The 16,494-nt window shown below is 34.6% G+C and overlaps 1 protein-coding gene across 1 annotated transcript in view; it reads right to left on the bottom strand.

The window, feature by feature from the left end:
* BRWD1 (bromodomain and WD repeat domain containing 1) overlaps positions 1 to 16,494 on the bottom strand; it is a gene marked incomplete at its 5' end in the record, with an annotated part of 92,562 nt that overhangs the window by 12,685 nt on the left and 63,383 nt on the right. The window contains 9 exons of the mRNA XM_015593081.2: positions 210 to 436; positions 5,020 to 5,186; positions 9,694 to 9,846; positions 10,414 to 10,560; positions 12,016 to 12,057; positions 12,888 to 12,960; positions 14,414 to 14,539; positions 15,475 to 15,595; positions 15,800 to 15,955. Coding sequence (XP_015448567.2) covers positions 210 to 436; positions 5,020 to 5,186; positions 9,694 to 9,846; positions 10,414 to 10,560; positions 12,016 to 12,057; positions 12,888 to 12,960; positions 14,414 to 14,539; positions 15,475 to 15,595; positions 15,800 to 15,955 — 1,212 coding nt within the window. The remainder of the gene's footprint in view (positions 1 to 209; positions 437 to 5,019; positions 5,187 to 9,693; positions 9,847 to 10,413; positions 10,561 to 12,015; positions 12,058 to 12,887; positions 12,961 to 14,413; positions 14,540 to 15,474; positions 15,596 to 15,799; positions 15,956 to 16,494) is intronic.

Below are 16,494 nucleotides of genomic sequence, written 5' to 3'. Positions count from 1 at the left end.
ATGTGGCCGCACCATTTGCAAAGAACAGTACTTATCAAACATATTTCTAACTGTTCCATGTATATTACTTTTGACTCTTACATGGAATGTTAAGTTCCTTCAGTGTGAAGATCATGTCTTATTTATTCCTGCTTCTAAACCCAGAGCAACTAGCAGCGTCATACTCATGAGTGCTCAACAGTTGATAAACATAATGTTCTACTTCTCACCAGATAATGTTGAACCATTTGTTATGGTGACAGGTCTATTTCTTCTCGTTCTTTCTGATGATCCTGCAGAATCTGAAGAGTCACCAGAAGTAACACCCGAAGAGACACTAGCACTTGTCTTGCGACCTGCAGAGTAAGCTGCCCGACTTGAGGTAGACTGGGCAGGAGAACCTGCTGACTCGGGAATTACCCTTGTCTGAGACTTTACACGCTTCTGCTTGATATTTCTGGTCAAAGATATGAACAAAGGAAACATATTTAATAAAACAGAAAATGCCTAAATAAAAGTAAGTGTATCATTACTTAATCTGAGAATAATTTTAGATCAAAACATTAAAATATTCATTATTAACATCTTATTCTGGCATAGATTACTATTACTATTTTCTTACTTTAAATTTGACATCAATTATTATAAATTGGAGTAATAAACAAATGATCCAAGTAACAGAGTTACAAAAATCATATTGAATATCTTAGGTTCTTTGGACTAAATGCTAAGGGAGCCAACATCTACATAATATGAGCATTTCCACATTATGAATCTGAGTCTCAATAAGGCCCAACGTTCTCTCTAGTCTATTTATATGTCTCTAAATGTAGTATGAAATTAAGAGGAAGGAATCAACAAAACCTGAACAGAAAGAACAGAGAGGTAAAAAAGAGATCAGAACAAGCTATTTTTTTCCTAAGACCAAACTGTTTTCGTCTAAGTGCTAGTTCACCACATTTGGCCCCTGAGCCATGAATTATGGGGGGAAATCATGGAACTTTGATTTACAATATAGATCTGGGTAATGTTCGTGTGGAAGATAATCCTTTTTTTCCTTTATAACAAAAGATAAATGAGCTTTTAGTATCTATGGTGTTTGGGCTAAAAGATAACCACCATTCTTTAAATCAGTAATTGTTTATGTCAGATCAAAAGTTTAACCTCCATTACTATCTACTGGAGGGTAACCAAAAAATACAAAAAGATAATTACATGCTTAAACCTGTCATAAGCCTAGTTTTTAACAGTAAACAAGGTCATAACACCTCAAGAGTGAAAACTCTCCCTTTTTTCCTAGATTCTTCTGAACCGTTAGATTCTTGGTTTGAGAAAAACTAGTTTTTAAAAATACTTAAAAATTTTTAAAACTCAATACAATAACAAACCCAAACTGAGGGTCATTTTGTAAAATAAATGACCCATAGTCTTTAAAAATGTCAATCAAAAAGACTATGAAAATAAAATTCCAAAAAAATGCACGATCTAGGTTAGAGAAAAAAAATTTGCCCTAAGAACATTATTGAGTCAACTACAAAAATACACATCAGGTGCAGTTAGAACCTTGTTCCTAGAAAATCTACACTAAGTATTTAGGGGGAAAGGTGTATGATGGCAAAAATATTTTTGAATGATTTCAAAGAAAAAAAAATTAACAGAATGTTAAAGCAAAAATAAAGTAACTGTGGCATAATGTGAGCAACTGGTGAATCCAAGTAAAGAGTATGCAGGAGTTCTTTGAATTATTTTTCAACTTTTCTGTAATTGTGAAAATATTTCGAAATGAAAAGTTAGGAAAAAGAGACGGGAGAGGACGCCATCGTACTGTGTAATGTATGTACTTGAATTACAGGTTGCAAAGCAGCTGAACAGGTCATTCACCTAATGTGTATGTTCATCTGTTTCAATGAGGTTTGTTATTCTAAACATGGGGCAGGGAGGCAAATGAGGACTTCAGCAAATCATCTCACCCAAAAAGCAAAAATAAGACTGGCAACATAATCCAAAACAACCATTTCAGACTCCGGAAAGTAATTAAAGGCACCCGGCAAATTAAAAAGTGTTTAAGAGAAACTTCTAACTCTAAGTAAAAACAGTGGCATCTTTGGCATTTTGTCTTAGGGATGCTCCCCGTCACATACACACACCCCGATTCTATGGCACGACAGCCCTGAGGATCAGGATTAGCAGGTGGAGAGCAAGGACCTGACAGGGAGCTCCACAGAAAAGATGTGTGCCCAGGAGCACTGAAAACACTGCTGGCAATTATAATGGGTTTCATCAAGAAAGGAATTGAGCCAGAGATTTAAGAGAAGAGATTGAGAGAATAAGACAACCCGTAGGAGTCTGAAACATTTTCCTGGGGGATGTGGAAGGTTCCATACATATTCAAGAAAGACTGGAGAGAACCCAGTTATTACTCGGCCTTGGCTGACCCTGAAACTCTGTGCCTAGTAAAATATAAGCAAAAAATGAAGTCTGCCCCTACCTCACACACAGATGCCCTTCAGAAAATGGTGGAAGCCTTACCCAAGATGTTTAAGCACAAATTTCTGACCACTGAGCTATGCTGAGCCAAGGAAGGCAGCTGAAAAACAGGCTGGATTTTTTTTTTGTTTTTTGTTTTTTTTTAATTTTCAGCAGAGACTTCAGTGACCAAACACTGCAGGGAAGACAGACTCTACAGAAGCTGGTCTAATCAGTTCACTAAACGACATCGGCAATAACCTCCACCACCGAGGGAAGAGCACCAGAATCCAGAGGTGCTACGATATGTTAACATCAGAAGCCGGGGCAGTTAAGATTCCCAATGTTGCCACCGTATATTATTAAGTATGTTCAGTTTAACAAAAAATTAAGAGATATACAAAGAAACAGGAAAATTTGTCCATATACAGGAAAAAATGCAATCAATAGAAACTGTTCCTGAGAGGACCCAGATTGTTAAAATCAGAGACAAGCCTTGAAAATTCTCTAAGCAGACAAAATCTGTTAAGTCATACAAATAAGGCTTAATTTAGCTTATTACACAAGACTAACCTGACCTGGGTCATTTCTTGCTTATGCTCTGGAAATCATAAGCAAAACTTGAACTGTTTCCCATGGCTGACTGACATAAGGTAACCACTGAAAATTCTAATTTCAGATGCACAGTGTAAAATTCTCATTAGAATTAGAAAATTCTAATTCTAAAACCAATCACTGTGAAAAACAGCCACCACTTTCATACTACATAAGCTGTTTTGTAACAACATACCTCTAAGTCATGTTTTAGTCTGAGTGCTCCAGGTTTACAAGTGTCTTTAGCCGTTTAAAATAAACTTTTACTAAGTACTACTTCGGTGATTCATTGGTTTTATTTATAAACTTTTGACAAGATATTTAAGTCAATTACAAATATGACTGAAGAACTAAATAAACTCATGTCTACAGAATTAAAGGAAATTATGATATCAGAGGATATCAGTAAAGGGACAGAATTATAAAAAACAACAAACCAAAACAGAAATTCTGCAGTTTAAAAGTAAAACTGAAATAAATATTCACGAGATGGGCCCAAAGGCAGATTTGAGCTGGTACAAAAATCGGTATTTGAAAGTCGGTCAGTCAATAAAAATTCCAGTCTGAGGAACAGAAAGGGAAAAAAATTTAATAATAACAGAGCATCAGAGATCTGTGAGAGCCCATTAATCATATCAGAATATGTATAATGGATACTCCAGGAGAAGAAAAAGGCAGGGAAAAAAAATACTAAAAGAATTAATCGCTGAAAACCACCCAAACTTGATGAAAAACATTACACATCCATAAAGCTAGACAAATCCAAGGAGGATAAACTCAAAGAAATCCACACCTACACGCATATTTAGTTGCCAGGTAAAGACAAAGAAAATTGTGAAAGCAGCAAGAGAAAAACAACTCTATATGTACAAGGGAGAGGACCTCAATAAAATTAATAGCTAACTTCTCATCAGAAACAATGGAGGCCAGAGGGCAGTGGAATGAAATATTCAAAATACTGAAAGAAAAACACTGTTAACTAAGAATTCTAGATCCAGCAAAACCAGTCTTAAATACTGAATGTGAAATTAAGACATTCCCAGATAAACAAAGACTAACAGAATTGCTAGCACATCTACCTTACAAGGTATACTAAAGGACTTCAGGCTGAAAAGAAATGACACCAGAGGGTAACTCAAAACCAGAAGAAGAAATAAAGACCACTGGAAAAGGTAATTATGTAGGCAAATATAAGTAACAGTATAAATGGTTTTCTTAACTAATTTAAAAGACAACTGCATAAAACATAACATTTAAAGCTATAATCTGTATGACAATAATAGCATAAGTAAGGGGGGTAGAGAACTAAACTACAACATAGTTATATCTATGGGGATTAAATAGTATTAATCCCAAGTAGAAAAAATTGAGATGTATAGTGTCATCCCAAGAACAACTATGAAGAAACCCACATTCAAAGTGTACATAGAAACAAACTAAACACTGAATAACTCAATTTTCACATTCCAATATTTTAAAATACCTGTAAGTTTAATATTAATATAAGCTACATAGTCAAAGAAGACAGAATATAAATTAATATTCAATTACTGATAATAAGAGAATAAATCCTGCATTTTATATTTCTTCTTTACAACTAATTCTCAGTAAAAATAATGGTACATATACCTAATGGACATTTTCTCATACCCAATCAAATGCTCAATGGCAGTACATAGTAATCACTTTATTCTGCGCATTAAAAAAGTTTCTTATGCAAAAAGTGATTCTTTAATCCTTTATAAACTTTTTTAAATTGATGATTTTCATTAAATGCTTATAAATTTATGTAATTCCAAATCAACACAACGGCTCTAAACACACAGAATGCTTTCAAGCCAAACAAAAAAATAACTATTCTTTTCTGGATATACTGTACTCTAAAATGATTAAAGTTTTTTAACATAATAAAATCAAAGGTTTTATCACAACCTGAAAATTTTACAAAACTGCATACAAAGCCTGCAATAACCAATTTACCTGATACTTTTGTTAGCCTGGTTAACACGGTTACAATTTTGCCGTCTCTTAAACCTTTGGCTTCTTCGAAGTTTTTCATTGAATTTTTGACCAATTTTAAAATCAGAGGAGATTTTCTTCATTTTTTCTTCAAATAAGGCAGACAATCTCAAGGTCATACTATAAATCTGCAAGGATATGAAAACAAAACTATAACCACAAAATATCTTTTAAAATATTTTTCCAAAAAAGACTGCAATCACTGAAGCTACTTGCAACCTATTATATCACTGTTACAGATAATGGCTGTTACTTAACTTCCCGCACCTCTTTGCTTCAGTGACTTCTGCAAGAAACAGGAAACATCTTGGCTGCTCCCATTTTCACATCTACATGTACAGACCCCCAAAATGTCCCTTTTTCCTAAAGTTGGTTGGACTGCTACTTCAGCAGCGAAAGAGCAGTGTCGCCTTGGGCAGGAAAACACAGCACTTTTACAATAGTCTCAACTTGCAGTTTTACTGCCTTGATGCCTGTAGATCTAAATTTGAATTGCAGAGAAAAGGATACCTTGCATCATCCAGTAGAAGAAAACAGGCCCTAGAGCTTTCATACAAAAATTATGTTTTAACCATTTTATAATTAAATAACATCAAATATTTAAAAGAACAGCACTGTGATGTTTGGTGCCACTATAAGTAACTTTTCATACAGCTATGTATTTACAAGTACTCTTTATTTGTCTGTAATCATTCTGAAAATAAGTGCAAAAGTCTAATATTCAAAAGCTAAACACCTATCACTCTGATGCATGCTAAAAGAGGGTGAAGAGACTAATACTAAAGAACCATAAAACAGAAGTATGAGATAAATGAATTTCCTATATGCTTCGCATATACATCTAAACAAACACACACACATGCGCGCGCACGCACACACACACAATTAGTACCCTCTGGTATGATCCTTACTATCTTTAACATTTCCAACATTTTGTGTACATATCAAATTTATTCTTTTCCTTCAAACCTGGAGTCTACCATAAGTCACCAACTGTAACAAGTGATTTTTTTTCCTTAATCATATTAAGTTTGAAACTTGATTATCTTATTACTGTTTCCATGTTTTTTCATTAGCTTTTATGTAAAATTCAATAATATACTTGAATTTAAAATAAACATTTAACAAAAAATGGTTGCTAAAATTATCAGCTCAACATGTAAAAGGGCATGTATAAAAACTCAGTGACCATCACACACGATAAAGACTGAAAATCCTTCCCCGAGATCAGGAATAAGATAGCGATGCCTGCTTCCACCGCCACTACTATTCAACACTGTACTTTAAATTCTAGCAGGAGCAACTAGAAAAGAAAAATAAAATCATCCCAAATGAAAAGGTAGAAGTAAAACTATTCATACATGGCATGATGCCATATATAGAAACACTCAAAGATTCCACAAAAAAAGCTCTCAGGGCTAATAAATGAAAAATTACAGGGTACAAGAACACCACACGAGAATCAGTTGTGTTTCTATACACCAACAATTAACAATCAGAAAAAGAAATGAAAACAACTGCATTTCAAGGAGCATCTAAAACAATAAACTTTCTGGGAATAAATTTAATCAAGGAGGTGTAAGACTTGTCACTGAAAATTACAAAACCTTGCTGCAAGAAATTAGACCATTTTAAAGAAATAGAAAGACTTAACATTGTCAAGACGTCAATACCACACAAGCACTCTACATATTCAACACAATTTCTATTAAAAATTCAAAGGACTTTTTCAGAAATGGCAAAAGCCATTCCCAAATTCACAATGAATTGCAAAGGAACCTGAATAGCCATTATCTTGAAAAAGAACAAAGTGGTAGGACTTATACTCCCTGATTTCAAAACTTACTACAAAGCTACAGTAAATAAAACATGTGGTACTGACAAACAGATGGACATATAGGCAAACACATACATACAGACCAACAGAATAGAACTGAGTTCAAGATAAACCCATATGTCTATGGCCAACTGATTTTCGAAAAGGGTGCCAAATTCTTTCAATGGGGAAAGAACAGTCTCTTTAACAGATGGTGCTGGGACAAATGTATTTCAACATGCCAAAAGAATGAATTGGACCTTCTACCTTACACCACACATAAATATAACTAAATATGGATCAACAATTTAAATATAAGAGCTAGATCACAAAATTCTTAGAACACATAGGGTGAATCTTCATGATACTGGATTTGACAATGAATTCTTAGATGTGAAACCAAAAGCACAAGAAACCAAAGAAAAAAATATTAATTGGACCTCATCAAAATGAAAAACTTTCACACATCAAAAGACATTATCAACAAGTCAGACAACTTACAGAATGAAATATTCAAAAAACATTTATCTGACAAGGGTTTAATATCCAGAATATATTAACAAATTCCCACAACTCAACCACAAAAAGACAAAAAATCCAAAATGGGCAAAGCATCTGAATATATTTCTCCCGAGAAAATATACAAGTGGCCAATAAGCAGATGAAAAGATACACAACATCATTAGTGTACTGACTGTATTTTCCTATTTGCTGTATTCTTGATGCTCTGGCCTTTGGAGACTTGATCCTGGAGAAACTGCTCCTCCCATCACTAGCTAATTCCTAGACAGCAAAGGACTCTCTTACAAGCACACCTTTGATATACGAAACAATCAATCTGGAGTTCATATCTCTATCTTTATAAAACTTTCACATACCAAGTCAATATTCCCCCATCCTAAATCACCCCACGGCCAGGAACCAGGAACCAGACATCTAGAGAGTGCTCCTGGAGGCCAAAGTTCCCAGAATTATTCTTTTTGCCCTGCCTTGCCTTCTGCGAAAACCCCAATACTATATGCTCTGAGCCATGATCTCCCCTTCCTTCCCCTCTGCCTGCTGACCAATGCTGGTCCATTCCATGGTGTGTCATGCCTCCTTGTTTCTAGGGATCTGTGAGCATAACCTTCTTCCTTCGTGACAATCATTTGCATATGTGCATGTCTTACCATATCAGATTAAAATAAATCCCAGGTACAATTTGTAATACATCAGAAGAGAAATGCAAGTCAAAACCACAATGAGGTAATGCTTCGCACTACTAGGATGGCTACCATTAAAAGAAAAAAGAAAAAAAGAACAAATGTTGGCCAGGATGTGGAGGAACTGGAATCCTCATACACTGCTGGTGGGAATGTAAAATGCTGCGACCATCATGGAATACAGTTTGGTGGTTCCTAAAATATCTAAACCTACCATTGCCCTATGAACAGCAATCCCACTCTTATAAGTACACGCAAGAAAATTGAGAACAAGAACTCTTACACATACTTGTATTCCAATATTCACTGCAGCATTAATCACAATAGCTAAAAAGTAAACATAACTCACAAGTACATCGAGAGATAAATGGATAAACAAAAAGTCACATACCTAACCCATACAATGGAATACTATTCAGCCATGAAAAAGAAATAAAGTTTTCATACATGCTGCAACACAGATGAACCTTTAAGACATTGCAATAAGTGAAATAAGCTAGACAGAAACGGACAAATATTGCATTATTCAACTTATATGAAATATCTAGAATAGGCAAATGCATAAAGAAGAAAGTAGATTAGAGGCTAACAAAGGCTGAGGGAGGGGAAAGGAGAATGTGGAATGATTGCTTAATGATCACAGAGCTTGTTTGGAAGGAGAATCCTCGAAACGTATTTTAAACAAAAGGGAAAAAAGACATGAATGAAATTTATCTTCTTTCTGGAAAGTCTCACAACTGCTGAATATTGTTGGTAACACAAGCTTGAAAAATGTTAGATTTGAATGTTAAACTGATCCAATAAGCAATTTGGATATTGAATGCAATGAAAGAGTTCTCAAATTGAGAGGAGAATTAATAATTTGGGAGGAGTCTGATAATAAGAGGAAAAAGTGAAATTAAGGTAAAGTGATTAATTCGCAGTGATAGTCACTGATGACAGAGAAATTGCTATAGCATCAAACAACTGCTTTATTTTAAAATCTTACTTCTCAAATTATTGCTGTTGTTTTTTTTTTTTAATTACCCAGCACATTCTACAAGGGGGTTTGTGATGCTGTGAAAATTGAGAGTAAATGTGCTTTTGTATATTTATTATGCTTCAACACGTTTTGAAAACTTATCCGACATATGACATTTTAACAAAAACTCAGTAATGTACTCCATATGTGTATTTTTAAATAATCACATAGCTCACGGGCTCCTTCTCTGGATCCCAAATATTAGTATGCCATTCTAGTCAGTCCCGCTCCTACCTTCTGAGTTTCCTTTTCTTATTCTTCCAGTCTCTATCAGTAAGTTTCCAACCCATTTTTCAAGATTCCCATATGTATAAAATTATAGATTTTCCTCAGTCTACTTATCAAATGTAAATGTCCCCTTTTCACTGATGCCCTCACTCCCACCGTTCCTCATTTGTTTATAAAATTTTAAGAAAGACAAACATTAACTGTTGTAAGGTAGCAACAGCAGATATCTGGGCAGTGGCAGAAGCTCTGTTCTTAATAGTCCCACTCTACTCACTTATCTTTAATGTTCCAACCTTTACCAGCGAGTGGAAAATTATCTATTCAGATCATGCATGCTCATTTATTTACAGAAACTACTCTGAAATTACCTTTGATCTTTTGTTTGGTGTATATGCTTTTGCATTGCTAAATATCAATCGGATGTCTTTGCAGAATTCCAAAGGGCTATCATAATTTTCCGCTTCTAACGTTTCCCTTACTGTTCCAAAATCCATTGGAGTATCGATAATATCTCGGTAGTCCTAGGTTTGAAAAAACAATAATTAGTTCACAGGTTCAATTCCTGCTTTTTGAAATGTAAGTCATCAGATCTCTAAAATATTCAAAATGATAGAAGGAAAAAAAACTAATAAGATCTTAAGAATTATTAATTTTTTTTTTTTAAAGAAGGCCCAGACAGAGCCAAGGTAAGAAATAAACCAAAAATGTTATACATAGTAGAAGTATATGGAATAGTTTTTATTTCCTTCTTTACAGCCTTCTGTAATTTCCAAGCATTCTAAGCATATCTGTGCTTTATAATCAGACTTTTTTTGAAAGGTCATTTTCCATTCCCCTATTACTGGAGTGAAGAAAGACATTTTTTACACTTTATAGTTTTCCTGGGGCTGAAACTACACAGATACTAGATAACCGTGCAGAATCCCACCATCGCAACGTAACTCTTCTACAACTGACTCATTAGTAAGAGGAAAGCTAACACAAAGCCTAGACATCCTACTCTTTACAAGTTTAATTTAAATTCTCTAACCTGATCTCCTCTACACAAAATAAGACAAGCCCCAAACATTTCAACAATGGCAACTTACTGGATATTCAACCAAATCAACAGGTTGTCTAAATGGTTCAGAATCTTCACATTGAAAAATTAAGTTCACTAGTTCCTTACACTGTTTCTTCCAGTTGCTTTCAACATAGTTGGTTGCTTTGATGCTCCTTTTTTTCCAATCATGGACCTAAAAATACATTCAAAATATTAAAAGCTTTTTTAGTCTTGGAATAGTTATACTATGGTATGGTATGGAGTTTCTACTTTGAAAAAATCCACCTTCCTGTAAAATTCAATAACGTCATGTCTGTTACTCTAGAAACATTTTTCATTCCACCACTTAACTCTCAATTTTAGAAAATATTTTCATAGAATTTGAAGTATCACATTGGATAACGTGGAAGGCAGAGTAACAGCTCAAAGATGTCTACATCCTAATCCCAAGAACCTGTGACTATGTCACTTAACACATGAAAAGGACTCTGCAGATGTGATTTGAGATGGGGAGACTGTCCTGGATGATCAGAGTGGGCCCCATGTAACCACAAGGGTCTTGATAAGAGGGAGGCAGAGGGTCAGAGGCAGAGCCTGGAAGATGGTTACACTGCTGGCCTGAAGATGGAAGAGAGGGCATGACCCTCTAGAAGCTGGAAAATACAAGGAAACAAAGGTACACAGCCATGTTGACACCTTGATTTTAGCACAGTGAGACCCCATGTCAAACTTCGAACTCAGAACCGTAACCTAATATTCTTGTTGTTTAAGCCACTGGATTTATGATTTGCTTACAAATTCAAACAGATACTAAACACGAGAGACTTCTATGAACATGACAATCAGATGGCAATGATTCAAGTCTAACTTTTCAATGTTATTTGGGGCAAGCATATTATGAAAATTAATGTTATAAAAAGCTTAAATTTAAGCAGCATTTGGATGAAATTATAAATGTTAACATTTTGAGCACTTTCAAATTAATAATCTTTACTTTTACTTAATGTATTACATTAGAACTTTAAAAGTTTGCTTGTGACAAACAATTCTAACTACCCAATATCCAAAACTTATTTCTACACATAGCCCCCAAACTAATCCTCATTTAAAAAAAAAAAAAAGTTCAGTAACCAAATGCTAGTAATTTCCCCCTAAAAAGGACTCATGTTCTTCCCTTCCTCTTCATTCCGAGCAAACACTGTCCTCGACCAGGTTCCCATCCTTCACTCCTAAATTCTTCAATGAAGTCCTAACTCTCTTCCTTTAAAACCTATCCTCTCACTGCTTAAAATCTATTTGTTTTGGCTGCACGATTGAGTCTCTACTTTAAATGAAAACCTTGGTTTTCAATATCGCCATCATCTGCCCCCACCATGACAGCCAGATACGGCCACTTTTGCTCACTCCAACATTCAACCTCTACGCCAGGCAGGCCAGTGCCCTCATGGTAATATTCCCCACTTTCTGAATGTCTTCCTCTAACACCACCTCCTGAGAACACAGTTCAAATCCCAACTCTTCCACTAAACCTTACCTAACTAGTCACCTTTTGGTGCCTGCTCCCCTTTCTCTTACAAAATACTCCACATCTATATCAATGTAACTTTCAAAAGATAACACCTAACATCTTAGGTGGATTTTAACTTACTCTCCTTCTTCCAGAAGATGTTTTAGGAAGATCACTATCATCCTAGGAATAAAAATCAGAGAACACCTTAAGTGTTAATATTCTCATTAGAAACATAATAATCTTAATTTTAAAAACATATCAAAGACATTAGGTCTTACAATAATTCCAAAATATAGCTATGAAAAAGTAGCGTTAAATTTGTTTTATCTCTATCCACAAACCCCAGAAACACACAGTCTCCTGAAGTTCCTGGATTTCGTACTCTACGTGTTTTCTCATTCACTTAAATCACATATTATATACTCCTTTTTACTCCAATATAAATTAGCATGAAATCAGTGAACTACAACGAAAGTGTGTAGAAATTAATACTATACTGTTTTTAAAGATGATCTTTCCTGCAACTCCACCTGACAGCCTGATTCCATAGTGAAGTACAACACCACCACGTCACTGACATTTGCCTTTACTTACACTCTGGGACCATCTTTAAGTGAAGAACTTTAGGGTACTCTGAGCATGTAAGTTATTAATTTTTAATTACAATTAAATCCAACTCTCAGATATTGGTTTTACCAAAAATATTTCCAAGGTACTTCTTTAATGCACTTTTCTCTAGCTAAAATTTAGAAAGAGAATCTATTCCACACCTAAGTTATTCATTTAGACATATCTTTTTTGATACTGGTATCAATTATCGGCTAAAACGAATGACATCACTGACCATATAGAAAATTACAAAAAATATTTTATCAAGGACCCTACTTTCATAGTTCACTAGACTACAACAAGAATTGATACGGGTAATCAACATTTTCTACGTCACTCATTATTTTCAAATTACCACTTGAAAGTAACAAAAATCATTATACGATTAACAAATTTCATACCAAATCCTCGGCATTTTGCTCATCATTTTCAGAAGTATTAGAGAGCTCTGAGATATTTGTACAGTCTTGATTCCTAAAAAACAATTTTTTTATTTTTTTTAACCGTATGCAGATGTAGTTATTATTGTCAAAGATTCAAACTACAGGTTAGATATAAACAGTACCCAACTGTGCCTACCTAATTTCAAGCAAATGAATACCAGGTTTTTACTCTACCCTCTGTGGAAACAACTGACCACCTTAGAATACTGAAAGTAAGGGGTTAAGAATATACAGAAATAAGCTGGTAATCCAGAAATAACATATGTATGGCCTCAGCTGGATAAATACACGAATGAATTTTCCTAAGTATCATCACTAGTAATATTCATATAATGAGTACCAGGAAAAATGATAGATCTGAGATAAAAGAGAACAGAAGGAAAAAGAAGAAATTAAAGCGAATTATATCTTAACCTCACTGTACACACAGAAGAAAGAATGTAAAGTAAGGACATCCAGGCGTAAGGGAGAGGAAAATGGGTGTGTGATCTTCCTAAAGAAAAAGAGGTAACACGTCTGAGTCTTCCAGACACAGGACAGACTCAATTCAGGAAAGTGAGATAGACAGAAATCGGTTATTCCCCAGTTTGTAGCTAGATACTGAAAATGAGGGCAGAGTTTATAAATTATCTTCTCTAATATATTCTTTCAGAAGAATTTTTATAGCTATGGCGAAAAGGCATATAAGAGGATATAGCAAAACTCATTCATTTTAAAGAATACAGACTGAGTCATTTGTCCAAAGTCACACAGAATGTTCACTAAAACAGATCAGACTAGACCTTGAATCTCAATTTCCAGGTCAGTTCACCATACTATTCCAAATTGATTTCCCAATACAAGAAAGTATGTGGAATATTCATACATGTACGGATACTCTCACAGGATACAATCCAAAGATTAAAACTCAATCTAAGCATGAGAAAACATCAGACAAACCCAATTAACTATACTCTACAAAGTAAATGTTTAACAATCATAAAAATGATGAGGTCGTGAAAGAAAGAAAAGACTGAGGAACAGGTTAAAGAAAATTCACAAAACAGTGGACGTGATGGGAATTCTGGACTGGATCCTGACACATAAAAAGAACACTGATGTAAAATAAGTCCAAGAAAGTGCTACACTTTAGTCAATAGTATGGTACGAAGGACAATTTCTCAACATTTCAACAGGACACCACAGATATGTAAAACGTTAACGTAAAGGAAAACAGGGTAATGGAGATACATAGATATATATTTACCTATCTATCTATATACACAGAAACTCTCTGTAGTTTAAAATTATTACAAATTTTAAAATGTAAAAAAATTTGAATTGCTCATGTCTTTATCATCACCATAGGTACAGAAAGAAATGTCAATTAAAGCAATACAATAAAAGGGTATAATTCAGAGAGCAAAAATTAAGAACTGGATGGCTGCAAGAGCACAATATACAAAGTCACCTTTCTTTAACATCTATAACATGAGGTCACTTACTTGATAAATTTTAAAAGTTGGTCAGTTATCTTCTTGGCTGATCTTGCAATTACACTCTCTGGCTCATTAAATGTTCTGGCATTATGTTCTATGTATCTGACTTCCCAAACTAATGCAGACAGTCTCCTTCAAAATAAAAAGTAGGCAATTTAGAGTTCAGCAAATAAAAAGACCGAAACCAAGTAAAAAATAAAGCATGTTAAGCCAGCATTAGGTATTAATTGAACCATAAGTACAAAGTAACAATGAATAACTTTCTTGCGCTATCACCTTGGTCACAGTCATAAGCATTATGTTGGAAGCTGAACTGCGGAAAATCTTAACGGATGACTTAATCACATCCAGAAAACCAACAGAGCAACCCTCCCTTTTCACAGTATCCGTGCCCATTTTACACTGATACTCAATGAAGAAAATATGTTGAACACTGAATCCTAACAGAGTCAATCTCACTAAACCGGCAAAGCAGCTTCTGATCAAATATGTGTTTCCATGTTTGACTAGAGATCGATTATACCAACAATGTGAACTCGAAAACTCAGTTTTATAATGATAATTTTTCAGTTGGAATTATAAAAAATACCATCGCCTGCTAAAAAAAATCATTGAGAATAAGAAATTTTATAGTTATCAGTACTCTATAAGGTAGAAATTAAAAAGTAGATGACTCCAGGGAATTACTCTTTCAAAGGCCAAAGTCCCACTATTAACTAAGTTATATTTTATTTTTAAATGGAGCAGCTAAATAGGAATGTCAACATACAAATAAAAAACAAATACAGCTTCTAATTACTTAAGAATTTGTAAGAAAAACAGATTACTAAAGATTGAAAAATGAAATCTGATCATTTTTCTTATCCAGGTTCTATTCACACCTGTACCCACAGGCACCTAACACAATGTCTCACAAGACCACAAAATTATAGTAAGACAAAACTGAAACAGAAAATGATGTTAGACATTCTCCTTTCCGCCACTGTCAACCACCACTACTTCTGTTTACTCCAGTTGGTACGGCCATGTATCTTCTCAAACTATTTTTTAAGTAGGTTTCCACTAACCTGTAAAATCGATTAACAAGTCTCATTCGAATTGTGTAAAGATCAGTGGGATACGCTACCACGGTGCAATACTTTGGGTAAGTACACAGATCGACTGGACCTGCAAAAGCTGCTGCTATCTCTGTAAGGGCAGACAAAAGAATTTTATCAATAAATGCATCATCTCTGAGATTTTCTACAAATTATTCATAAAACAGAAACACATTAACACTGCAGGCTTAACCAAACAAACAGAAATTGTCATAATGAACACAAGCACAATTACGCTACTATTTTAAAATACTTGAAAGTTTGAACATGAAACTTTTCATCCTAAAAAACTTACCAAGATTCAAAAGTTGATCTATACCACTAATAATTCGTTCACATTCTTCATCTCTCGATTTCTGACCCCATTCACCATCTTGTGGTTTGTAGAGCAATTTCTCTAGTTCATCTGAAGTGACAGAAATACTAGCTCCTAATTCTTCAGGTGGATCAACTATGAATTCCATTAAAAATGAAAAAACAAAAAACAAGTATATATTTAATATCAACTGTCCAAGGTCATTAATAAGACACTAATTACAAAGGAAAGAGTAGTTCCTTTATAGCAGAGAAACCTGGCAGATATCATTTCAATCAAATGATTATGATGCAGTAAGGACACATCCCTTCTGTGACACTCTCACCCAAAATGCAAACCCTAGATTTAATCATGAGAAAACACTAAACCAACCCAAGCTGAAGGAAACTCTACAAAATAATTGGCCAGTACTCTTTGAAAGTCATGGTCATGAAAGGTTAGTGAAAGACTCAGAGACTCCAGATTAAAAGAGGTTAAAAAGACAAGCAATGAAATCCAAGGTGTGAAAAGCTATTAGGACGCTGCCCAATGCGAACTGTTACAGCTCTGAATTGCGTTGGTGACAGCTTCCTGACTGTGACAGCTGCACTATGGTTCTCTAAGATGTTGACAGCTGAGAAAACTGGGTATTCATAAATTCCTTGTATTACTCCTGTAACATTCTGTAAATCTAA

Source organism: Pteropus alecto, unplaced genomic scaffold (assembly GCF_000325575.1).
Source record: "Pteropus alecto unplaced genomic scaffold, ASM32557v1 scaffold97, whole genome shotgun sequence".
Lineage (NCBI taxonomy): Eukaryota > Metazoa > Chordata > Mammalia > Chiroptera > Pteropodidae > Pteropus > Pteropus alecto.
This window is presented reverse-complemented; position numbering and strand designations above follow the sequence as displayed.